The 26,237-nt window shown below is 42.0% G+C and overlaps 1 protein-coding gene and 1 long non-coding RNA gene across 3 annotated transcripts; both read right to left on the bottom strand.

Moving 5' to 3' along the window:
- Positions 1-1,067: 1,067 nt before the first annotated feature.
- LOC138353715 (calphotin-like) lies at positions 1,068-2,858 on the bottom strand. Its single transcript, XM_069307100.1, has one exon. It carries the CDS (start codon positions 2,856-2,858, stop codon positions 1,068-1,070), a length of 1,791 nt encoding a protein of 596 aa, XP_069163201.1.
- Positions 2,859-13,272: 10,414 nt separating this feature from the next.
- Positions 13,273-15,290, bottom strand: LOC138353632 (uncharacterized). 2 transcript variants are annotated; one of them, XR_011223219.1, is made up of 3 exons: positions 15,137-15,290; positions 14,243-14,319; positions 13,273-13,516 (listed from the first exon to the last, which is right to left on the bottom strand). It is a non-coding gene; the product is annotated as an uncharacterized lncRNA (long non-coding RNA). The 2 variants fall into 2 exon arrangements; XR_011223218.1 differs by having other exon boundaries at positions 15,142-15,290.
- Between the last annotated feature and the right edge of the window lie 10,947 nt (positions 15,291-26,237).

The raw sequence follows: 26,237 nt of genomic DNA, 5'->3' as shown, positions 1-26,237 counted from the left end.
CCTGCATGGTTGTTAACGTCGTTCTCCCTGCACCATTGAGCAAGAAAATTATTACTCTTAATACCACCAATTCTATTCCGATGCGACGCAATACGGAACTTTACGTAACACTCCTCCCCCCCCCCTAGAAGGTGAAGGGACGACGACGTTTCGGACGACAGACCGAAACGTCGTCGTCCCTTCACCTTCTAGTGTGTGGTTTGGTCAACATACTTTAGCCACGTTATTGTGACTCAACGCCTGCACTCCTCCCCCCTTAAATAAGTGTTGTCTCGGAGCATCCAAACAAACTTTCTTCAACGAATGTAGTACTATTCATTTTACGTCCATCATACAATTTTTTTTTTTTTTTTTTTTTTTTTTATTATTAAAACAGAGCAATTACAGCGTACAGTAACCATATAAACAGGAAAGCAGAGTAACAAAAAAACACAGAACAACAACAACACAGATAACAAGGAACACAGATCACCATAACACAAAAGTGAAAACAAAGAATAACATAAAACTCATAAGAAGACATACACACAAAACAAAAGCAGCACCACCCAGACGGGGCGTGCCAAAAGCGTCAGTAATTACAATAGCACACAAGGAGCACAATATAACCAGAGGTAAAATATAAACAAGGAATACACATACAAATTTAACACCACAGAATCGAGAACACAATAACTGTAAATACAACATAGTAGGGAAAATGCAGGAAATTAACAAGAGAATACATCAAAGCAATACAAAGCACAATATATAGAGCAAAGGAAACAGAACATTTGCATGACATAGTAAATTATTAAATAAAATATAAAGAATCGGTACATCGGAACATATAACACAGTAAATAGGACACAGATAAGAGAACAAATCGTAAATAAGCATAAACAAAAAATGGAATCGTACACATAGGTAACAATGAAAGAGTCAAAAAAAAAGAAAACACACTAGAGCATTATAACCCAGCAAGAACTAGGTAAGAAAACAGGGGAAGAAAAAAAAAGGAACCCGTAACACATAGCTCAACAAACCAACGAAAGAAAGAAGCAACACAAAGCAAGAACCACACACAGTCAATCTTCATATTTATCCGGATAAGAACGACGCGGGTACTTCTTTCGATAGGCATCCCACTGTGCCCACATTTCCATAGGCGCGTTAACGTGACTACGGGACCCTCGTGGTCGACGCATGAAGTCAGGAACCTCCAGCTCGGCTCCCTCCACCACGGGGGCGGTAGGCACGGGAAGAGGCCGCACAGAGGGCTTTGATACAGACGGTGGAACCACACGGGACTGAAGCACAGGAGTCGGCTGGACACAGGCCGGCAACCGAGCGGGCGGAGGCGCAGGGGACGCAAACACAGAAGGCGATGGTGCAGGGGCCGACACCACAGGGGACGGAGTAACAAAGGATGACTGAGCAGAGGCCAAAGGCGTGGAAGGCACAGACATGGACGCCAGAGGCACGGAGGCCGCCGGAACAGAAGCATCTGTAAGAACCGGCACCAAGCCCCTACCCTCTCTCGCAATCTCGGCCGGTGCCACAACCTCCCAACCCAGGGAACCAGCAACCGGTGACGCGGAGGCAGCCGGAGAAGACACCGGACCAGGGCCAGGCGACAATCCCACCACAGGACCCATCACTGCTGCAACACGGCCCACAGGAGCCGCAGGCACTCCAACAGCGACGCACACATCACACTCCCCAGAAGACGAACTCCCGGAGTCCTCAAATTCCCCGACGTCGGCCCAGGCCGCATCATGAGGCGGAGACAGACTCAAAGCTCGTCGCGAACGCTTGGACACAGGTCGCAGATCGTCGGAATTATCATCCCCACTAGGAAGCACCGTAGCAGAACCGCTGGGTGCCCGCGCAACTCCCTGCAGCGCACGATCACACGACATCGCAGCCTCAACAACCCGGGGAACAGGACCACACACCGCAGGAGACATCACAGTGTGCACGTCGACACGAGTCGAAGACCCAGCTGCCGGAGACAGTACAGGCCGAGGCTCGGCCTCGATGTCCGGAGCCACGAGACCACACACCACAGGAGACACAACAGGAGACTCGACTGAAGACGAGGCAGGCAGGGGAGGCTGAGGTGCGGGAGCCGGGGATGCACGTCCTCCCACTCCGACACCCACAGCCACATCGCGGCTGGCATCAGAGACCGGTAACTGGGCAACAGAGGACTGGGTAGGAACACTGTCCACAGCAGCACCTTCCGACAGGTCCGGGACCGCCAACGGGGGAAAATCCTCCTCCCTGAAAATGTTTACAGGCCCGACCCGGCTCGCATCACATCCCGCAGCCTGATGTCCCAAGAGTCCGCACCGGAAACACGTCCGGGGCTGACCCCCATAGAACACGCGTACCATGAAGCCCAGAAGCTGGAGAGACGAAGGGATGGAGTCCTTCAAGCGCAGCGCCACAGTGCGGGTCCCATTCGGGATACCCTTCCACCGCCCGGAGGAGACTGCATTCATTCGGACACTCAAGACCCGCCCATACCGGTTAAAATGACGCTGGAGAAGAGAGTCAGGGAACTCAAAGGGAGCACCATGAACCGCCACATAGGTAGTCTCACTGCACCTGTCCGACACCATCACCGAACCACCACCTCCAGGCAGAGTAAATGTCCTCCCGTCATAGCAGTCCACAAAGTCACGATACACAGCCGTAGAGCAGAATTTCACAACAGCTCGATGCTCGGACACAAGTTGAACGCCGCACACAGACGTCACATCCACCCGCAACATGTCAATCATCACCACCTCAACTGCCGGGTAAGAAGCCGGGCCAGTAAATTCTAAGCCAATGGTATCCCTCCGCCTCACAGGGGGGAGGGGGGCCGCCATCCCTCCAGCCGCCACGGCCCCAAGGGTCCGCTCACACACATAAACTACCACGGGGCAGCAAACCAGGAGCCCACAGGCGACACGTCCACCTCCGCCCAGAGCTAGGCGAACACTCCCAACTAGGGAAAGGATAGGTCTTAAAAACCGAGAGAGGTCAAATAACGGATAATGACAAGACGAGTAGTATTTAACAAATATTTTATATCTGTATTTACTAAAGAAGAACTTAATATGCCTTCAGCCGAACAAGTCTCTGGGTGGGGGATGAGGACAGGTTGACTAGTTTAGCAGTTACCAGGGAGGATGTAATTAAACAATTAGTAAAACTAAAACCAAACAAATCCCCTGGGCCGGATGAAGTGTTTGCCAGGGTGCTTAAAGAATGCAAAGATGCGCTTTCCGAGCCACTGTGTACCATTTCTAATAAATCAATAGAGTAAGGCAGAGTGCCAGATTCATGGAAGGTAGCTAATATGGTACCAACCTTTAATAAATGAGAGATCACTTGCGTCAAACTATCGGCCAATTAGCCTAACTTCTATTGTGGGACATTTACTCTAATCAATAATTGCAAATACAATTCGTCTCCATCTTTAAAAACAAATTAATAAACGAGTCGCAACATGGTCTTACAAATGGCTGTTCATGTTTAACAAATTTGCTAACTTTCTATTCCAGCATAGTTGAGGCAGTTGATAGTGGTAAGGATTGTGATTTGTACCTTTACTTTAGCAAAGCTTTAAATACAGTGCCACATGAAAGACTAGTTAAAAAAAATAGAAGCTCAGGGTATTGGGGGCGCTGTATTAAGTTTGATTAGGGCATCGCTATTTCAAAGGAAGCAGTATAAATGGGGTTAAGTCAGTGGGATAAAGTTAGTGGAGTACCTCAGGGCTCTGTCCTGGGACCTCTGTTGTTTATAATATATATAGATGATTTAGATTCAGGTTTGAGTAGCAACATCTGCAAATTTGCAGACTATACAAAAATCAGTAGGGAAATCAACACGAAAGAAGACTCGCTTCAAGTTGATCTAAATAGGGTTTTAAAATGGTCAAAAGACTGGCAGATGCAGTTTAATGCTAATAAATGTAAAGTTGAGGCTAGGTAATGATAGAGTTACAAGATAAGAGCTAGATGGTGTTGAGACTGCGAAGTCGGATTGCGAAAGGGATCCGAGAATTATGATTAGTAAAAATTTAAAACCAAACTATCAATGCATGAATGTTCGTAATAAAACGAATAGGACACTGGGATTTATTAATCTAAGCATTAGTAACAAGACACCTGGTGTAGTTCTTTAGCTATATCTTGCTCTGGTTAGGCCCCATTTAGATTATGCAGTCCAGTTTTGGTCGCTGTACAATAGAATGGATATAAATTCCAAGGAACGTGTCCAGCGTAGGATGAGAGTTAATTCCAGAAATTAGAAGTCTCATATGAAGAAAGATTAATAAAGCTTAAATTGCATTCACTGGAAAGAAGAAGAGTTATTGGTGACATGATAGAAGCTTACAAGAGGATGAATGGACATAAATGGGATATTAATAGGGTATTTAAAGTATCAACTCAAGACAGAACACGAAACAATGGGTATAAATTGGACAAGTTTATATTTAGGAAAGACTTGGGTAAATACTGGTTCGGTAGCAGGGTTGTTGATATGTGGAACCAATTACCGCGTAACGTGGTGGGGTCCCTCTATCGTTTCAAGCGCGGGTTGAACATTTATACGAGTGGAATTGGGTGGTTATAGATAGGAGCTGCCTCGTATGGGCCACTAGGCCTTCTGCAGTTACCTTTGTTCTTATTCTCAAGTCTATTGTCGTCCTGGACCAGTCTCATGTCGGTAACTCTTCTTCACTAGCTTTCCAATTAGACATTTTGGATGCGATCCAAATTGAAAAATAACCATCTTCAATATATAGGCAAGCGGCGAAGGTAATCTTTGAAGAAAAAGCAAGGCAACAGGTACGGAAGGCAAGGTGTAATAAAGGGTGAAATTATAGGAATAAGAAAGTTAGAGAAAACTAGATAAAAAAGGTAGGCTTATGTTAAGTCGTGTTAGAAAATTTATAACATTTTAGTATATACTGTTAAAGGGAAAAGTCAACAGCAACAAAGCCAGGACTTAAGGCGATTCAGAAGAGAGCATTGTTTGCGTCTGCAGACAACACTTTTGTTCAAGTCTCATTTCATCACCAGACTGAAGTAGATCACTACGAAAAGTGTTAGGCGAACTTTGTCTGGAGGACGAGAGGTATTAGTAACAGTAAGTCCAGATATGAAGGAAAGGCAAAGCCCAGAGCAACTAATGTTGGTGGCAGGATGAAAAAGATCTTTTAGCTTGATAATAGGCAAAGTAGATATAAATGTGAAGGGTAAACAAGGCCAGAGAAAGACCATAAAAATATCAGAATCAAGGAATCAAGCCTTTAATCTTAGAGCGCGGAAGATATGGGAGGACTTTAAGAACGTAAGAATAAAAGACAACGGCAGAATGCCAATTGGCCTGTACGAAGCATCTTATTCGCAAGATTCCAATTCATGTCCAACCCATATTGGACACAAAGAAGGGAGCCCCCCCAACTTCCATGTTACGCGGTAATTTGTTCCATAAACCAACCCGGTTACCTAATCAGTATTTACCCATGTCTTTCCTAAAACTAAAACTTATCCAACTCATACCTATTGTTTCGCGTTCCGTCTGTTTTACACTTTATATTCCCCTTTATGACCATTTTTCCCACTTAAACCTCTCATGTCAACCCCCCCCCCCTAACTTCAACTTTCAAGAGGCTGCAATTTAAGCTTAATATTAAATTATTTTCATCTGAAAGATCTCTTAATTTGGGGAATTATCTTTGCCATCCTACACTAGACACGGAGCGAGTTCATATCCATTCTATAGTACGGGGACTAAAACCGAAGTGCACAATATAAATGGGGCCTAACCAGAGCAAGATACAGCTTAAGAACACCAGGTGTCTTGCGACTAACACCGATTAATAAATACCAGCGTCTTATTTGCCTTATTATGAACAATGTTGGGATCCAACTGTCATGGATAGTTTTATCCATATTACTCAAATACGTGGGTATCTTATGTTAAGATATATATATTATCTAATTATTGCCACTACGTTAAATGTACAGTTACATATACTTTAAGACTAACAATGAGAGTCGCGCTACTCCGTCAATTTCTCTCTTCCGAGCCGTTTACTTCTCTAGACTACGAAACAATAAACTTTACTATGAAACAATAAAGCAGTTTGAGGCTCCCTCAGCCAACTACACCTATATATTCCGTCTACGACGGAATTATAATGTATATTCCGTCTAAGACGGAATATATAAATATACATAATATATATACTCAAACCCCAAACGTCTGTAGAACATTTTCTACCTTCTTGGGTGGTTCAATTTCATTACTATCCAGATGCCGATTTCTGAAATTCCCTACGGCGTTAACCAAACCATCTTCCACTGGTATTTCGAAAGATAGAGGATCACCTCGTCGTAATTTTTACAGAAGGCCGACCACACACACACACCTACGCCGTATCGAATGGTGGGGAGTGAGTAGAGTACTGGCTTCTGCCCACATTCCGGCAGGTACTCATTGCCTCGCCCGGTGATTCTGATTGGCCATCAGAATTCCCGCCACCGGACGATCGTTAACGATCGCTGGTCGTTAACAACCCTGCATGGTTGTTAACGTCGTTCTCCCTGCACCATTGAGCAAGAAAATTATTACTCTTAATACCACCAATTCTATTCCGATGCGACGCAATACGGAACTTTACGTAACACTCCTCCCCCCCCCTAGAAGGTGAAGGGACGACGACGTTTCGGACGACAGACCGAAACGTCGTCGTCCCTTCACCTTCTAGTGTGTGGTTTGGTCAACATACTTTAGCCACGTTATTGTGACTCAACGCCTGCACTCCTCCCCCCTTAAATAAGTGTTGTCTCGGAGCATCCAAACAAACTTTCTTCAACGAATGTAGTACTATTCATTTTACGTCCATCATACAATGATTCAACTCGTTCTAGTCATGACACGTCTCATTAGACATACATTATAATTTCCTTCTGAAGATGTATTAATATACGAAAGTATTTGAGGAAATTCCTATTTCAATTCAGGAAATAGTGTTAAGTTTCAATAGTGTTAATCCATTTTCAATAGTGTTAATCCAGTTTCAATAGTGTTAACTAACAGGGAAATACAAATTAAGGACATCGAAATAGGGAGTGAGCTAGAGAACAGTGATCATAAAGAATTCAGATTTAGCATTCAATGGAATAGATCTGTAGGAGAAAATTCAGTTAAAGTGCCTGATTTTCGAAAAGCTGATTTCAATAGCCTAAGAATTTTTTTGGGTCAAATATATTGGAAAGTCTTGGGTATGGGGTGTGGGCCGGTATTGGAGCTAGACGGTAGCCCAGAGATAGGTGACGTAAAAGGGGTTTTCCATGTGGATTCAAAATATAACCTATTTAAAAATATTCTAAGCGAAGCCCAGGAATGTAGTATACCATATAAAATGAATAGATCGAATACTAATGATCCAAAATGGATAACAAAGGATCTGAAGAACCTTTTAGGTAAAAAGAGAGCGTGGTACAAAAGGATTAAGAATGGGGAAGTCTGTTTAGACCAGGAATTCGTACAACTGGTTAGAAATACTAAAAGAGAGATAAAGAAAGCAAAAAGAAACTATGAAGTTCGCATAGCAGAGCAAGCAAAACCAAATCCTAAAGGGTTTTTCCAATTATACCGAACAAAGATTAGGGAAAGAATAGGTCAATTAAAAACTGAGACAGGTCAAATAACAGATAGTGATGAAGAGATGAGTAGTATTTTTAATAAATATTTTGTATCTGTATTTACTAAAGAGGAACCTAACAATATGCCTTCAGCCGAACAAGTCTATGTGGGTGGGGACGAGGACAGGTTGACGAGTTTAGCAGTTACCAGGGAGGATGTTCTTAAACAAATAGTAAATTTCCAACCAAACAAATCCCCAGGGCCGGATGAAGTGTTTGCCAGGGTGCTTAAAGAATGCGAAGAGGAGCTTTGCGACCCACTGTCTACCATATTTAATAAATCAATAGAGTCAGGCAGAGTCCCAGAGTTATGGAAAGTTGCTAATGTGATACCAGTTTTTAAGAAAGGAGATAGATCACTTGCGACTAACTATCGACCAATTTGCCTAACGTCTATTGTGGGAAAGTTACTCGAATCTATAATTGCAAATAAAATTCGTGTTCATCTTGAAAACATAAATTAATAATTAAGTCGCAACATGGTTTTATAAATGGCCGTTCATGTTTAACAAATTTGTTATCTTTTTATTCTAGCATAGTTGAGGCAGTTGATAGTGGTAAGGATCGTGATGTTGTGTACCTTGACTTAGTGCCACATGAAAGACTGATTAAAAAGATAGAGGCTCATGGTATTGGGGGTGCTATAATAAGCTGGATTAGGGCATGGCTATACCAAAGGGAACAGTATAAATGGAGTCAAATCAGAGTGGGAAAATGTTGTAAGTGGAGTGCCTCAAGGCTCTGTCCTGGGACCTCTTTTGTTTATAATATATATAAATGATTTAGATTCAGGTTTCAGTAGCAACATTTGCAAATTTGCCGTTGATACGAAAATCGGTAGGGAAATTAATTCGGAAGGGGACTCACTATCACTTCAAGTTGATCTAGATAGGGTTTTGAAATGGTCAAAGGATTGGCAAATGCAGTTTAATGCTGATAAATGTAAAGTTCTGAGGCTAGGTAATGATGATAGAGTTACAAGATATGAGCTAGATGGTGTTGAGATTGCGAAAGGTGTCTGGGAGTTATGATTAATAAGAATTTAAAACAAAAGGATCAATGCAAGAATGTTCGTAATAAGGCAAATCGGACACTCTGATTTATTAATCACAGCGTTAGTAACAAGACACCTGGTGTTGTTCTTCAACTATATCTTGCTCTTGTTAGGCCCCATTTAGATTATGCAGTTCAGTTTTGGTCGCCGCACTATAGAATGGATATAAATTCACTTGAATGTGTCCAGCATAGGATGACTAAGTTAATTCCCCAAATTAGAAATCTTTCATATGAAGAAAGATTAACAAAGCTTAAGTTGCATTCACTGGAAAGGCGAAGAGTTAGGGGTGACATGATAGAGTTTTACAAGTTTTTTATATTTTTTTTATTTTTACATGCAAAGCATGCAATTTAAATACAATAAAAATACAATAAACAGAAAGGAAAACAATAGACCACCGGCCAGAAGGGCCGACAGCAGAGCACAACAAAACACATACACAAGAAAAACATGAAAAATACATCATACATCAAAGCACAAAACAGAACACAATGGCAAACTAGCAATTACAGTAACAACACAAAACAACACCTCCAGAAAAACAAAACATACATCTACAGGCATAGCATGAAACATAACAGGACAAACACAATACTGTCTAAACAAAACAAAGAACAAACACGTACAACAGGTAAAGCAATATAAAAACAATACATTAATAAAAAACACACACCAAGCCATCCGCCCCGTAAACAAAAGGCGAGGCCAAAATAAACAATAACAATAAACAAGCAAACCACGCACACCTGAAAACAAAACAGGCACAAACACAACAACATACATGCACTGGCCTGAAGGACCGAGAATGAAACAACAAAGTACATCAAGAAACAGAACAAGACACTTCAGCACAAAACAAATCAATACACATCCATACAAAGACACTAAACACCGGCCTTAAGGGCCGACAACAAAAACAGATGAAAAATACAACAAAACAACGATCAAGAGAACAAACATAACACCAGCCTGAAGGGCGCACAATAGGTACAACACAGTTCAAACAAACCACAGGTCCAAGCACACACTAAACACACAGCAAGCACACAGACTACGAAAAGATCTCATACTTGTCCGGCCACTCTTCCGCCGGGAATCGAATGCAATACGCCTCCCAAAGTAACATAAGGTCCTCCGAAGCAGGGTCATTTTGGAGCGTACGAGGATCAGGCATTAACTCTGGCACACCTGCAATAAAACACCGAGCCCGACGAATCCAGATGGTAGAAGGGCACCACGGAACACGACGCACACGGTCATCAATGTCAAAACGCAATGGATGGTCAGCATCATTCACCACTCCGGAGGCCAAGATGAGAGGGAGAGGCTCCTTCCCATGAGGCCGGGCAATGGGCAGCGCACTGGGAGCCTCCTCGGCTGCCTCACTGGGCCCCTCGTCAACCACCGAACGTTGTACCTGCTGGGACCCCCCACGCTTGGCAACCTTCTTCAGCACCAGCTTCATGCCTCGGCTCGCACCAGGACCCACACCATCCACGTCTGTAGGAGCAACCACCTCCCACTGCGTAGAACCTTCTGCAGGAGAAAGAACAGGATGTAAATCAGACGCACAACCATCGTCAACAGCAGACACATGGACATCAGACACCACCAGCGTCGTAGAGCACGAAGCACCCGGAATCGCCACACCATCCCCTGAAGCTCCACCCGCGTCGTAGTCCTCCACATCAGCCCAAGCAGTAGAAGAGCGCCTAGAACGCTTGGGCACTGGCCGCACATCCTCACAGCCGGAGGTGGACCCAGAACCACGGGCTTCACGAACCGGGCGAACCAACGCCCGTCGCAGCACCGCAGCAGCCTCAACCACATGGGGAATCGGGCCGCACACAACATGACGCTCCGCAGCCCCCCCAACACCCAACACAGCCGCAACACCTGGCGAGGGTGCAGGACCAGGCGCAGCAGCAGGAGTCGAGGAAGACGCAGACGCACTCGGCTGAGGGACAACAAGCACCGGGGGCATGTCCGGTGACGCAGGGGGGGGGGGGGGCCGCAGCAGCAGCGACTGGGACCTGCCCTTCCTCATCCCCGGAATCCACGCCCTGAGGGAGCGGCGGAAAATCCTCTTCCCGGAATAAGTTAACGGGTGCAGCAGGGACCTCAGAGCACCCGGCAGCCTGATGCCCTAACTGGCCACACCAGAAACACGTACGGGGCTGCCGGGCATAGTACACCCGAACGTAGTAACCCAGCAGCCGGACAGAAGATGGGATATCCGACCGCAGGCGCATACCTAAGGTACGGACGTTCGTCTGCTTCCCAGCATACTTCCCCGAGGAAAGCTTGTTCACCCGCACACTGATGACAGCACCATACCTCCCGAAGAAACGCCGGAGAAGGTCTTCAGGGAACTCCAGGGGCGCACCGTGCACACTGACATATGTCAGGGCACCATTTCGGTCCGAGATCGTAACTGAGCCGGCGCCATCCGGCAACCGCAACGAACGCCCTTCGTTCCGCCGGAGGAAGTCCCGATACTCCACCTCCCCCACGAACTTGACAATCTCTCGGTGGGCCGTAACAAGCTCAACTCCATACACAGCTTCCACCGGGACACGAAGCATGTCACACATAACTAACTCAGTGGCCGGATAGCCAGCCTTACATGAGAACTCCAGGCCCACGGAATTTACCCGCAAAACAGGAGGAATTGCCAGGCTCCCCATGTCAAAACGCCCACGTCAGCACGCAGCCAGGCAGGCAACAACACTGGTCAGGGAGTGTAAGAGACCCCCACACCCCCTGCCGGCGAAAACTGCAACCTCCCCAAACTGCCGGAGTGGTCAGACGACACGTCTTCACCCTACGGCTGCTCAGGTGGAACCTAGAGGTTTACAAGTGGATGAATGGACATAAAGGAAATATTAATAGGGGTATTAAAAGTTTCAACACAAGACAGAACACGAAACAATGGGAATAAATTGGATAAGTTTAGATTTAGGAAAGACTTGGGTAAATACTGGTTTAGTAACAGTTGTTGATTTGTGGAACCAATTGCCGCGTAACGTGGAGGAGGTGGTGTCCCTCGATTGTGTCAAGCGTGGGTTGGACATGAGAGATTGGGTGGTTATAAATAGGAGCCGCCTCGTATGGGCCAATAGGCCTTCTGCCTATTTGCATTTGTTCTTATGTTATGTAAAAAAATAGTTAGAGTACCGAAGTCTTAAGAGCGTTTGTAATGTTAATAGGCAAGGCCCAAGTAAACATTGGTTCAGTAACAGGGTTGTTGATATGGGGAACCAATTACCGCGAAACATTATAAAAACATAACTTAAGAATAAAGGTAACTGCGCTGCAGTTACCTAAAGACCTGCTAACATTTTATCATCAATTTTACTGTTAATTTATCAATTTTTTCTATTAAAGGACTTCCACGAAACTATGCGTGCTAGTGGCTTTACTAGAACGTTAATTCAACTTATTTTCTTATTGTGTTAACCCCCAATATAACGTGTATATAAATAAACGAACTTTGGGTATATTACACTAACAGTGGAAGTCTAAGAAAACGAATCTAGTGCTCTTGTCTGTATAGAAAAATATATTTAACTTACCGAAACGTTGATGAATGTCGAAAAAGTAGAGAACCATTAGCCGAATATCAAAAAAATGGATTTAAACCATTTCACAGACGAAAAGGGGTGGAGTAGCCATTTATGTTGGGGACAATTTGAAATGTAGTCTCAGTGGGAATCAAAACCGAGCTATACAAACTATTTGGAAAAAATTTAATTTTAAAGCAAATAATCCTATAATAGGAGTTATATATTAGGATGACAGACACTTTTTTGACATAGCTCGGCCTCTTGATATAGCTCTAGTGCATAGGGGAGTTGTGTAAAACCCTGGTTTGTGTCGGACTGCAGGATCCAATAAGTTCAGAAGTTAAGCAAGTTATTATTTGGAAATATTTCCCCATTGCAAGTAAAATGATAGTTATAAATGAATGTCTTCATCACTTACTACCAGATTTTATTGTATAAACATTATTGCACAATTAGAAAAAAGATTTCTGGTTTATATACAATAAAGTTAATGATAAAATACAATTTGTATAACATGAAGATAAAATTTTTGTAACATGTTTATAAAAAATACTTTAGAGACAAATTCAGTCTTAGTACTTGTCATCGAACTAACAATGCGTTACTTTAAAAACAAATTAATTATAATTTACATATAATTTATAATTAGAAGCTTTGTCGTCATCTTGGTCATCTTTGTTTCAATTATTTCATTCTCCTAGGAGGAATCAACAAGCTTTTTAGTCGTAGATTGCGTCTGTCTAGATTGTGTTTTAGTTTCAGTCATCCGAGCCTCAATATAGGAACAGGGAAATAGTTTTATCCAAGGGATGCTGGGCATTATCCAAGAGTTTGTTTGACATTTACGTTCGTAGATGCGACAGCTTCGGAGTATACACCTTTAAACCCACCCTTGGGATACTGACTTTTTTCGGCGGTGTATCTCTTGAAAAGTTTATCAGATCTTTTACGATTTCTTTATGTTGCGAGAGAACACAGTCTCTTAAAAGAGTTCAGCAGGTAGTTCATTCTGGGTAGTTCATCTACGCTTAAATAAGGTGACGTCGGGAGTTGAAACTGTAGTTCTGCAATCTTTGACCTTGTCCAGGTCAACTATCTCCCCCCACCAGATCAAACAACTTCGGTGACTTTAGAACGTTCACATAGAAGACACTTTCGTAGAAATTTCTCAGTCCATCTAACACTACTTGCAGGTTCTGTACTTTCCCGAGGAGAGAAGGAACACGTTAATATGGATACAGTGCACGAATAATAATATATAAGAATCATATGAAGAATGACAGCCTGAATTACAATCTCTAGAAAGGCGAAGGAATACATAAAAAAAAAAAAACGTGAATAGGGTTCGAACTTACCTCCGGGATGATCCCAGATGCGCCTTATGCGACAACATGGTAAAAATATTGCAACTTTGGGTGCAACTGCCCTTAAAAGCCTCCCGCAGTTTCTACAGGGAGAAGGCGCGTCTGGGATCCCGAACGTAGGTTCGAACCCTCATAACGGATCTTATGGATTTGTTCATTTGATGCATCACGTTATTGTGATAGTGTAGAGAGAATAGTAGTTCGGTAACATTGTTGAAATTGTGCAGAGCTAATTACTGCATTACAATACAAGGAGTACCTTTATTGTTTGAAGCGTAGGTTAAACATTTGTGAATGAGATTGGGTGGGTGTGAACAAGAGCCGTCTCGTATGGGCCAATAGGCTTTTTGCAATTACTTTTATTCTTATGTTCTTAACGTTTCTGATAGGGTTAATAGATGCAATGAACTTAAATTTTTGACCGATTGTGGTAGACATTAAGTGCTACGAAAGAGACGAGGATTAATCGAATATTTTTGAAAATTTTAAACCTTCATTTGTGGAGGATTAGTTTGCATTTATTGATCAATTTAAGAGGCAAGAGGTTGTTGTACTTACCATGAACTGTTCAATCAATTGACGAATTATGTACGCAACAGCCTCGTCTGTCAAGAAGCTTATCTACCTCGCTCCATCTGTGAAATTATAAATAAAAATGTTAATTTATTATTTTACCTATGTATATGCAAATTCAGGATTTTTTTTTTAATCTTTAAAAGTTTTACCGATATATGTATACTGTCGCTAATGTTGGTACCTTCCAAACTTCAAGTAACTATTAAGAGATATTTCTTTACTCTTAGTACAACTGGTAGTACGTGTCGAGGGACGAGAGTTAAATCCCATTGTAGTCCCTCCATAGTTTATCGCAGATAAATCACTTGCGAGTTTTATTATGTTCAGTAATGTTATGCCCATTATGGGTCGCAACTGGGTTCTTTGATGGTGGAGGCAAAATGATAGTATCCGACCCCAAGTCGGTACTGGCCTTCAAAGAGTATTAGGTAGTGTAATAAACCTAAAAAGGTGCATGGGGGGGGGGTATTGAAGCAGAGCTAAACACTCAATATATTCCCATCACCATAAATTAACAAACGGAATTATTACTCTATTTGGAAATATATATAGGTGCCGTTCTCATATAGGAGACCGAGCACTCATGACGCGAATATAATGTAGCCTTCGTTAATGTTCGGGCTCCGCTTCCGACCTTACTAGCCACAGTACCAGGAAATACCCGCGAGCCTACCAACATTATCACGAAGTGCCTCTCTACCCAACAACCACTCTGCAGCAGAGCGCTGGCAGAGAACCTCAGCCACGCGCTGATTAGGGCCCCACTACACTGACAACTACAGAGGTGTCGCAACCCTGGCAGAAGCCTCTAGCAACGATCTAGCAACGGTCTAGCAACAGAATAGCAACGGGATAGCAACGCTCCTCAACAGGCACTTTACTCTCTGTCGTCTCTCCCCTTCGCCAGTCCCGGGATATGACGAACTCTTCCACCACTACTCCACTAGTGTTAACAACACTTCTGATCGGCGGCGGCTCATTTAGTTGTCAGACGGGACTAAGTTGGGCGAGTTCAGGCTGCTCAAGGTAGACTTTCATCCACAGTACCACTGCTGCCCCACGGCACCTCTGTGGATACAGACACGTCATCAGTTCTAAGGTACGGGAGACATTAGGAAGCAACACTTACTCTTTTGGACATTGACATTTATGCTCGTAGTAACTACAGATGGCGCTGGTCTTGAATTGCCTTATCACCAGAGGTCACTCACTACCACCTCACTGGTTTCTCAAGGCAGGAATCTTGAGCCAATTACACCTACTACGCCACCCCCAATAGATGGCGTTGTCCAGGTAGAGTCCAACTCCATGGGGGTTTGAGAGCAGACTCACAGATGGTGCTGAAGTCGCTCCTCCATACGTCAACAGTGTCGTCGGGTTCGTAACAAATATATTAAAATCCAAGAACCTAACATAGTTTCTTTCACAAGCTAATAAACAAGCAGCTTAGTTTGGATAACATAATCTGTTGAACTTTTAATGACTTTGTAAATTCCCACTTACCAATTCTCCTAACACTCTCTCATCAGTCTGGGTCGGTTGCAACATGGTCAAGCTTGTTGTTGTTGTTATTGTTATAGATTCAGCTACTCGGAACAAGTTCCAAGTAGCACGGGCTATGGTGAGCCCGTTGTGGACTTACCTGGCACAGGAGCGAGGCTGTGTGTGGGTCTGGTCGAGCTTCTTGCCTTCGCTCCAAAGAGAATCTTGTAGTTCCTTCATGTCGTGTTTCACGTTACCTGACAGGTCCAAGTTGGCGATGTGGGTAGGTTCCGTTCTGGTAGTCATTTCGGATGCCATCTGCAATGAAACTTACACGTTGTTGTTGTTTTAGATTTAGCTACTCAGAACGAAGTGTTCATGTAGCACGGGCTATGGTGAGCCCGTAATTGAGTTCGGTTATTCGCGATAACCTTGTTACTGTGATATTTGGGTCAAAGATTCAAATAGAGGTGGGGATTCCTCCGTTTTTCCAGTTTATTTCTCGCTTCTGTTTTAGTGCACTGGTTTTAGCCTTGTTTTAATAACATTACCTCTCAGCAGCATTGGTAACCAAGTGTGAGTCTGTGTATGGCTACTATAATGTGTCTGGATATATTTTTGCCAGGCTTGAAAGAGGAGTAACTAGTGGCTTGTTTGTACCATATCGCAGTGGATCTTCCTTCCGCTACTTTGGCTCTGTGGCGACTTTTGATAGTTGAGAGTATTTTCTTCTTTATTTGCTCTTTAATCTGTGAAAAACTTGGAGGTATTTGAACATGTACAACAGGTAGAGCAGTGGCAGTTTTTGCTAGTGAGTCTGCCTTTTCATTACCATCTATGCCAATGTGACTTCATATCCAATTTAGGGTGATTGACAGCCCTAGATTATGGGTCTCTTTTCCTATATGTTGGATTTCTGTGAATCGAAAATTATCTCTGTGCTGACTGGATAACAATGCCTGGAGCGAAGATTTAGAGTCGGTATGAATGATGACATCATGTAAATTATTCTCAATTGTCGGCCTCCTTCAGGGCATATAATTCTGTTTGTATTGTTGAGTACCCACTATAAATGCTCCAGTAAGCTTTATGAATGGTAGTGTAAACTGCTGCCTCAGCAGAACCTCTTTCTTGATCAACTGATCCGTCTGTGAAGATGTGAGTCATTGTAGGTATTGAGATGGTTTCCATTTGTTGCTCTATGACTACTTTGAGCCTCTGCGAGTCACATGCTGATTTTTTAACTGGTAATCATTCAATGATTATCTTTAGACTCGACTCTTTTCCATGGAGGAGGCTGCCAAAAGTGTTCATATGGTCTATCTTCCCTATTGTTTTTAATGGTCCATTTCAAGTCCACTTTCTCTAGAATCTTGACCAGATTATCCATCCATGTACTTGTTCTATATTGAAGGTTTTTCTGAAGCGATCTCTGTATGCGGTCTTTGATTGACAGTCTGGCGGTGGTTCCAACAAGTTCTGCTGTTATGGGGGCTATCCTTCGTTTGATCCGTAGAGATTCTCTCTATGCGTCCATATAGATGCTCCGTGGGATCGGATGCTCCCCAGCTGCCCGATACCGGGAAATAGCGGAAGGATGGGGTCCCTATAGTCTCTTCAGGCCATAGACCCTAGAAGATTTTCCATGTTTGGTGAAACTAAAATTTGAACGGTTGAATCACAAATACTTTGGTTCCTGTGGATACGACGATCTGTCGTTGTTCTGTATATTGGTGAGGTTTTATGGAAAACAAAATCGTTTGGGCACGTTTCCTTAAGCCAATGCTTCTGCTCCCCCCCCCCCACTCTTAGTGAATACACGGGAGTCAGGCGACTGTTGTGGGTTGTATTCTGGAAAATGTCAAGGCCTTGAGAAACCTTGATAAGTCAAATAGCTTTTCTTCCCCCTACAAAGAGTGACGACATTTCATGAATAAATCTCTTAGTTAACGTCTGTTTGTGAAGGTAATATTGTGACATTTTGGGTAGTGCGGAGTACTGTTATCAGTTGGCATGTATACTGAGTGATGCTTATATCTCCCGGTGTAGTATACCTTGTGGTTTACTATTTATTTTTATTATACAATGTGGTGTACTCTTTTTTGGTTATTTTATGTGGTTTACTTTTTTGGTTGGTGTACTATTTTTTTTTGCGTTATACCATGTGGTATACTTGTCTGCTTCATTAGAAAAGGATTGCGTTCGATTACAGTTCAGATTCCCGAAGTCAGTATAGCCTGCTTATATTGTCTAACCTTTCATATTCCGCTGATTGAACTCGGTATATGTGTGGCGTGTGGGATATGTTTGGGTGCTGTTGGCAGAAACCTCCCAATGAGTTTGACTGTTGAATTCGTCTTCCTTATATCCGGACACTGTCCCTCCTTTCCGCCATTTTTATTACTTTGTATCCGGCCTCCTGCTCCAGCACCCATTTTCATTACCTTATATCCGGCCTCATGACCCAGCACCTATTTCCATTACCTTATATCCGGCCTCATGACCCAGCACTCATCTTGCATTTCATGCAACACATTACTTGCTACGAGTGATCGTTGAATGTTATAAGTGCTTTCTTTGCGAACTTTTAGTCCGAGTGAGCCTGTTTGTGTTCTTATCTGTGCTTTTGTGCACAGCGCAATTTTTGTGCTTTGGTTTAGCAACAAAAAGGTAAATATGTTTAATGATGTGTTTCTCTGTATTTTATCTAAAAGGAGAATGTCCTGACGAGTGATTTCTGGAGCCGCCGAAGACCCATTCACTCAAGTGGGAGGAGACCAGGTGCAAGCATTGATTTTAGATACTCCTTCACTGCTTGTTCTGGCTGTCTCTGTCTCTCTCTCCCTTTTATCTTTTATATATATACAAGAGTTGTTACATTCTTTTACAGCCACTAGCACGTATAGCGTTTCGGGCAAGTCCTTAATCTTAATTTTCCCCGGAAAACGACCCGTTATATAGTTTAACAACTAGGTACTTTCAGCGCCGTGGAGAGGGGAGACCTGCTGCCTGGGTAACAACTTGTCCCCCGAATCAACCTACCCTGGCTTTGCGCTCTGGTGAGGCCACTCCAGACCGACAACCAGAGTGCAACTCCATAGTCTCTTGAGACTGATGGATGCCAACTACTACCCATATGGAGACGAGGAGTCACAATAACGTGGCTGAAATATATTGACCAAGCCACACACTAGAAAGTGAAGGGACGACAACGTTTCGGTCCGTCCTGGACCATTCTCACTCGGACTGTAGGTACCTATACACTACTGGATGAATAAAGGCTACAGTTAAGGATTGGCACCCAGTAAATTCTCCCCCGGCCAGGATACGAACCAAGTTCTGAGCGCTTCCGATATGCCAAGCAAGTGTGTTACCACTTCCCCATGGGGACTGCGAATCTCCATGGATCTGTTTACTCACCAATCTGGCTGGCTTTAACCACCGTCTTTCGCCTGGGCAGCCGGTTATCTAGGATATGGTTCTTAACCCACCTTGTAATTGATCAGTTACAAAATATCAAAGCTATCAAATATCGTTATTAGTTAAAGCTACTAACTAAATCTCCCAATTAAAGTTACGAAACAACTCAACTGAGGTTACTAACTAGTGATATTGAAACTACATGTATATTTTAGTGCTACTACTTGAATATTGTTTTCTTGGCTGCGATTCTGCTAAAAATGAGATTCATGAGGTGATGGGACGAGTTGAATGGGGTTGTTGAGGGAGGGGGTAAATGTTCTCGATGAGGGGGAGTAGGAGGGATGGGATGTGATTGTACGAAGAAGGGAGAGAGAGAGAGAGAGGGGGGGGGGGGCAAAAGGGAGGGAAAGTATGATTGGGAAGGAGGAGGGTGGGGGGGTGGGGAAATGAGGGTCAGCGGCAACTTGAACAATAGCCTTTTTTTCTCTCACAATGAAAACTATTTTAATTAAAAAAAAACGTTTTCTGTAATTGTCGTCATGTTGCAGCATAGAAGCAAATGTGTTTTATATTTGTCTTAAAATATATGAATATATTTTCTTTGTTTTGTGTTATAGCTCGATAGTGTTTTTTTTTGTACATTAAAAAAAAAAAACTTAGTGGGTATGCCCTATATCGATAGAAATGGACGGGAGATTTAGACAATAATTACAATCGAATTAATAACATGAAGCCAACCAAATACCAATTTCATGGTTATTTCGTGTGCATTGTGCGGGGATTATTTACTGCATATAAAGTGAAGCCAGTCGATATAGTAGCTACAACTTCTTTGCAACAGGTCCAAGAGATACATGCTCTGTATACTACAGCTGTCGGCACACATGGTACAGGCGTCCACCGCCTATGGCGTAGGCACATCGGGGAGGAGACACACTCCTAGCCCGCCTCGATCGCTTTGAGACAGGCTGCCGGTCGTCTGAGCTATCACTCCCATCAACATTTCCATCTTCCTGCACCACAACAGAACCCTATGGCGGGCACGCTTTACCCCTGAGAACCGCAGCTTCCACAACCGGGGGCCACACACGGCACGAGACAGCTCCTCGTGGACAGCCAGAGCGACAGGAGACACCGTATTCAGGGACGTAGCAGGCAGGGGCGGCTGAGACGGGAAAGCCGACGGCGTGGGCTGAGCTGCACCAACCCCCACACCACCACCCAGGCGAGCTGCAGGATCCGACACTGGGGCAACAGACGGCAGGGAATCAACACACATGCCAGCACCAGGAAACGGGTCCGGGGCCGAAAACGCCGACAACAGGGTTGACCCGGCGTGCCTCACACCCCGCAGCCCCGGGAGGCTGCACCTGAAAACCTAAAAATCCTCCTCGCGGTACATAATTAGAAGTGAGTTTTAAGTAGTTAAGTTATGTTATAATTGGGAAATATTTCCCATTATAAGTGTAAAAGGTTCCAGTTATATATGAATATGTATTATAAAGGGAAGAGTCACACTTACTATCTTGGTGATTTTATTGTGTAAAAATTACTGCATCCAATTGGAAAATAATATTTCTGGTATATATACAATAAAATTTATTAATGTTATTTATATTCAAATAAAGATACAATTTATATTGTATCTTATATCACTAAAAATACATGATTTTATAAATCATGTTAAATCATATATTATATGTAAATCATAAATCATATATTATATTTAATTCATAAATCATATATTATATTTAAATCATAAATCATATTATTATATCACGTTTATAAAAATCCTGAATGAAGACAAATTCAGTTCTCGTTACGTTAAAAACAAATAAATATTATTTATAATTTACATATTATTTGTAATTATGAGAAGCTCTGGCGTCGTCTTAGCTGTCCTCCTTGGCTGTTTGTTTCAGTGGTTTCAGTCGTCGTCTGAGAAATCAACAAACTTTGTCGTCGTCTTAAACTTTTTCTTTCTCGTCTAAATGGTGTTTGTGTGTTTGTTTCAGGTTCATTCAACTGAGCCGCAATATACGAATAAACGGTAGTAGTATTTTCCAAGGGTGGCTGGGAATTAGCCAAGTGCCCAATTGACATGGGCATATTTGTAGATTGGGAAGCATACTTCAGGGTATACTCCTTGAACCCCACCCTTGGAATGGGGATTTTCGTTCGGCGGGGAATATTTGCAGATTTGAAAAGATCTCTTATGATTTCTCGATGTTGGGTTTGAACGGTGGGTCTCCTGTAATAAGCAAGTTCATTCTCATTCACCCACCGTCGCTTGAATAATGTGACGTGGGGTTCAAAACTGTAATTCTGTAGGCGTAGACCTTACTTGTCCAGTAGGGCAATAATCTCCCGCCGCAGATCGAAAGGATTGTGTGACTCTTGAATCTTTAGGAAGATGACACTTGTGTCAAAATTCCCAAAGCCATCTAAGACGATGCTCAGCTTCCGTTCTTTTTTCTGAGGAAAAAGAGAGCACGTTGTTAATATCGGCGAATAGTAAGTAAATATATAAGAACTATTATTTAAAGCTTAAAAACTTAAATTACATTCTCTAGAAAGGCGAAGAATGAATTAATATGAACAAATCCACAAGGGCCGTGAATAACCTACGTCCGAGATGGCCCCAGACGCGCCTTATTCGACTGCGCCACGACATGGTAAAAGAAAATGGGCACTTTGAGTGTAACTGCCCTCACAAGGCTCCCACAGCATCTACACAGGGAGAAAGCACGTCTGGGATTATCCCGGACGTAGGTTCAAACCCTCATGGATTTGTTCATCTGATGCATCACGCTATTGTGATTTCTGTGCGTAATGAGATAATATTCGTTCAGTAATATGGTTGAAATTGTGCAGAACTAATTACCGCATAACATAATGCAAGTGGGGTATCTTGATTGTGTCAAGCTTAGGTTTGACACATGAATGAGATTGGGTGGATATAAACAAGAGCTGTCTCGTATGGACCATAAGGCCCATACTTTCTGTAATTACTCTCATTCTTATATTCTTAACGTTTTTAATGGGGGTGCAATGAAGCAAAATTTTGACCGATTTTGGGAGACATTAAGTGCTACGAATTGGACGAGAATTAATCGAACCGTATCCTCAATTCGAGGATTAATCGAACCGTATCCTCAACTCGAGGATTAATCGAACATCTTTCCTCAATTATGGCGGTTTAGTTTGCATTTACTGATCAATTTAACAAGTACGAGGTTGTTGTACTTACCATAAATTTCAGAATCAGTTGACTAATAATGTACGAAACATCCTGGTGAAGCTTATGTACCTTCCTCCATTTATCTGAAACTACAATATAAGAATTTTATAATTTAATATTTAACCTGCTATGTATATACGCAAATTCAGAAAAAAAATATTTAATTTTAAAAACAAAATGAACATAGTTTTACCAATATATGTATATTGTCGCTAATGTTGGTACCTTCCAAACTTCAAGTAACTATACAAGAAATATTTTATTAGTCATGGTTCAACTGGTAGTACGTGTCTAGGGACACGTACGCAGATAAATCACACTCTTGTGAGTTCATAATATGCAATATATAAAAATTAAAGAACCTAACGTACCTTCTTTCACCACAAGGTAGCTTAGTTTGGATAACATAATCTGTTGATCTGTGAATGACTTTATAAACTCCCACTGACCAATTCTGCTAACCCTGATCTACACTACTTATGAAAGTAGTCATGAAAGTTAATGAATCTGTTGAACAAAGGCTCCGCTATTACATTAGTTAAGAACATAAGAATGAAGGTAAATGTTGAAAGCCTATTGGCCCATACAACCCAGATCCTTTTTATAACAAACCATATGGTCAGCAGGAGGAAGAAGCTAAGGGGAGAACTTACTGTTAAATAATTCTTCCATATATTTTAACCTGTTTCTCGTTAACTCCTGCTCCACCAGTTTCTTGAGGTTCTTCAACATAACATATCGATGCAAGGACGTATTTCTGAGCCTGATGGGATTTGTTTCTCGAACAGTCAGTAATGAATTACCTAGTGCTATTTTTTACAGCCATACAATGCTCAATTTACATTATCCTGTCCTGTTTTTGTCCCAATTGTATACAATTAATAAATTTTTGGGTATTCGTTGCGATTGCGCAGGCAGGTTGCGAAAGGGATCAGAGGGGATATAAGAGATGTAAAACCAAAAAATCAATACAAAAATATTAGTAAAAAGTCAAATAGGACACTAGGATTAAATAATCGTAGCGTTAGTAATTAGAAACCTGGTGTTGTTCTTCAGCTATATATTACTACTGTTAGGCCCCCTGTAGATTATGCAGTTCAGATCGTATCAACATACTATGGAATGGATATTAATTTACTAGAACGTGTCCAGCGTAGTATGACGAAGTTAATCTCGCAAATTAGAAATCTGCCATAGTAAAAAAGATTGACGAAGCTTAAATTACATTATATGGAAAGGCGAAGAATTAGGGTTGACATAATAGGGATGTACAAGTGGGTTAATGGACATAGCAATTTGGATATTAATAGGGTAATAAAAGTATCAACATACGCAGACGAGGAGTCACAAAAACTTGGTTGAAATATGTTGACTGAACCTCACACTAGAAAGTGATGGAACGACTAAGTTCTGGTCCGTCCTGGACCAGTCACAATTCGATCAACACAAGGCTAAACATTAACAAATGAGTATAAATTTGAAAAGTTTAAATTTAGAAATGGCCTGGGTAAATGTTTGTTTGGTAACTGTGTACACAATTCGAAGGGCAAATTACCGCATAGCATAACAGTTGAAGGATCTCTTGATTGTTTCAAGCGTAGGTTTTTATATATATGTGAATGGGGTTGGGTGGATATAAATAGGATCTTCTTCGACGGCGATGCCACCTGCTAATAGGCCATCTGCTTTTACCTTCATTCCTATGTTCATATGCATGGACATTCATATGAACATAGGAATGTTCATATGAACAAAGAGGGATATTAATAGGGTATTAAAAGTATCAACGAATAATAAAACTCAAAACAATGAATATAAACTGGATAACTATAGATATGGGAATGTTCTGGGTAAATACAGATTCGGTAACAGGACTGTCGATTTGTGGACCCTATTATCGCAAAACATAGGTGGATAATAATAGTAGTATTAAAAGTTTCAACACAATACATAACACGAAACAATGAGTATAAATTGGATAAGATTAGATTTATAATAGTCATGGGTAAATACTGGTTCGGTAACAGAGTTGTTGATTTGTAGAACCAATTACCGCCTACTGTGGTAATGGTGGGGTCCATCAATTGTTTCAAGAGAGGGATGGACATATATTTGAGTGGGATTGGGTGGTTATAATTAGCAGTTGCTTTTTATGTGCCAATAGACCTTCTGCAGTCACCTTCTTATGTTCTTAACTGTTGCACCAACAGAATCTCATTCTTGCTCGAATGATCCATTTGTGAAGATGCGAGTGGTTGTTTGTGTTGAGATATTTTCCATCAAGTGCATGTTGATGTGGTCTCACAATCGACTACTATAACAAAATTTATCAGAGTACGGGCTATTGCGTGCTGTAGTGGCACAGTGATATATCCATTTATTTCAGATACTATTCAAAAACTCCATGTCACCAGACTTCACCTGATATGATTTAGCTCATAAGGCGCCGAACCAATTCAGACCCTCACTTGCTTCCCCAGTTCTTTCCTGGTCGTGATGTTTGTTTACGCTCGTCCGTTGTTGTTACCATGGCAAAAACTAATCCATTTGAGAAGAGTTACTTCTCTCCCCGCAAGATTCAGATGAGAGAGCAAAATACAATTCTAAAGTTCTCCACCGCCAAAATTTCCAAACTCTGGCGCAGGACTATGTCCTTCCATCGATATGTTATGTTGAAGAATCTCAAGAAACGGGTGGAGTAGGAGTTAACAAGAAACAGGTTAGAATATATGGAAGAATTATTTAACGGTAAGTTCTCCCCTTAGCATCTTCCTCCTTCTGACCATATGGTTTGTTACAAAAAGGATCTAGGTTGTATGGGCCAATAGGCCTTCAACATTTACCTTCATTCTTATGTTCTTAACTAATGTAATAGCGGAGCCTTTGTTCCACAGTTTCATTAACTTTCATGACATTTATGAAACAAAATTAATGACATTCATAAACTATTGGGTTCATTACCTCCCAGCATCACCTGTAGCCAAGTCTGCAAATGGGTGTTGCAAATTAATGCAAATATGACAATGGGATTTGTTTCTCGAACAGTCAGTAATAAATCACCTAGTGCTATATTTTGCAGGCATACCGTGCTACATTTACATTATCCTGCACTGTTTTTGTCCCAATTGTATACAATTATTAAATTTTCTGGTATTCGTTGCGATTGCGCAGGCGGGTTGCGAAAGGGATCAGGGGTATATAAGAGATATAATTAGCAAGAATTTACAACCAAAAAATCAATACAAAAATATTAGTAAAAAGTCAAATAGGACACTTGGATTAATTAATCGTAGCCTTAGTAATAAGAAACCTGGTGTTGTTCTTCAGCTATATATTACTACTGTTAGGCCCCCTGTAGATTACGCAGTTCAGATCGTATCAACATACTATGGAATGGATTTTAATTTACTAGAACGTTTCCAGCGTAGGATGACGCAGGTAATCTCGCAAATTAGAAATCTGCCATAGTAAAAAAGATTGACGAAGCTTAAATTACATTATATGGAAAGGCAACGAATTAGGGTTGACATGATAGGGATGTACAAGTGGGCTAATGGACATAGCAAAGGGGTTATTAATAGGGTATTAAAAGTCTCAACACATGCAGACGAGGAGACACAAAAAAAGTTTGTTGAAATATGTTGACTGAACCTCACACTAGAAAGTGACGGAACGACGAAGTTCCGGTCCGTCCTGGACCAGTCACAATTCGATCAATACAAGGCTAAACATGAACAAATGGGTATAAATTTGAAAAGTTTAAATTTAGAAATGGGTAATGGCCTGGGTAATTACCCATTGGGAAAATGGGATATGGCCTGGGTAAATGTT

Source organism: Procambarus clarkii, chromosome 59, assembly GCF_040958095.1.
Source record: "Procambarus clarkii isolate CNS0578487 chromosome 59, FALCON_Pclarkii_2.0, whole genome shotgun sequence".
In the NCBI taxonomy this organism is placed as follows: Eukaryota; Metazoa; Arthropoda; class Malacostraca; order Decapoda; family Cambaridae; genus Procambarus; species Procambarus clarkii.
The sequence above is the reverse complement of the archived record's forward strand: the minus strand, read 5'-3'. Positions and strand labels throughout refer to the sequence as shown.

Bases quoted from the DNA above. Each gene is read 5' to 3' on its own strand.
- LOC138353715 (XM_069307100.1), bottom strand. From the start codon at position 2,858: ATGGCGGCCCCCCTCCCCCCTGTGAGGCGGAGGGATACCATTGGCTTA.